Source organism: Pyxicephalus adspersus, chromosome 4 (genome assembly GCF_032062135.1).
Source record: "Pyxicephalus adspersus chromosome 4, UCB_Pads_2.0, whole genome shotgun sequence".
NCBI classification, from domain to species: domain Eukaryota; kingdom Metazoa; phylum Chordata; class Amphibia; order Anura; family Pyxicephalidae; genus Pyxicephalus; species Pyxicephalus adspersus.
The window spans coordinates 67,163,353-67,164,271 of record NC_092861.1 but is presented as its reverse complement, the minus strand read 5'-3'; the positions used below and the strand labels follow the sequence as shown (position 1 = coordinate 67,164,271).

Here is a 919-nt window from a genome sequence, read left to right as displayed (position 1 = left end):
ACACACATATATACATACACCAATATACCATATGCCAATAATAGAACAATCTTGGTTTATACCCAGGTCATACCGGTAGATGGCACTGCCTACAGAATGCCTATGTCAACCTCTTCTACCAGTCTACACAGGCATAAAGAAAAATGCTTGCTTAGCGTTAAGGATAATAATATTGTTTGACAATTGTGGCTACTGGCAGAAATTTGTATCTGTAGGTCCAGTACTAGTATCAGGAATAAAAAGTATAATTATATACTAAAAGATAAAAGATGTTGGGTACCCAATATGTTAGCATACACGGTATCCAGCATGTACTTACCTTCCGTAATGTAATCTAAATACCTATCTTCAAAAATAATAGGTAGAGAGTTAAAATCCCCATCCAGCTCACTGCACTCTAAAGGGAGAGGAGGAAGAGAGCTGAAGTAGGAGGAATTCTTTATCGCTGTTGACATCTGAAGATGACTTTGGGCACTGTGGAGAAGAAAACACAGTAGCATGAATTACATTTAAATAACACCTTATTGTACATTAGAAAATTATTACCCAAGAAGGTCACCTCAACTGAAACATTAGTGGGAGACCAATGGTTTGAGACCTAAAATTCCATACAGTAGCTTGGAAAGGGGTGAGTCATAGAAATGTTTTTCAACCTTTTTTGAGCCATGGCACATTTTTCACATTGAAAAAAACCTACGGCACACTACAAACCAAAAATTTTACAAAATGACACTCTGTAGCTTAATACAGTATGACAATATAGTTTTTCAATTTATTTATACTTACTGCAAAACCTGGGCCTGTTTAGAAGACTTGGATCAGAGGTGCCCACACTTTTTTGGGTTGTGAGCTACTTTTAAAATGACCAAGTCAAAATGATCTACCAACAAAAAAAATGCTAAACACACACACACACACA

General features: G+C 36.3%; 1 protein-coding gene across 9 annotated transcripts in view; it reads right to left on the bottom strand.

The window, feature by feature from the left end:
• The window catches only part of FAM135A (family with sequence similarity 135 member A), a 59,519-nt gene that overhangs the window by 18,121 nt on the left and 40,479 nt on the right, over positions 1-919 (bottom strand). For all 9 annotated transcript variants that reach the window (XM_072408495.1, XM_072408494.1, XM_072408489.1 and 6 more), the window contains one exon: positions 320-474. In XM_072408495.1, the coding sequence (XP_072264596.1) occupies positions 320-474 (155 nt within the window). The remainder of the gene's footprint in view (positions 1-319; positions 475-919) is intronic.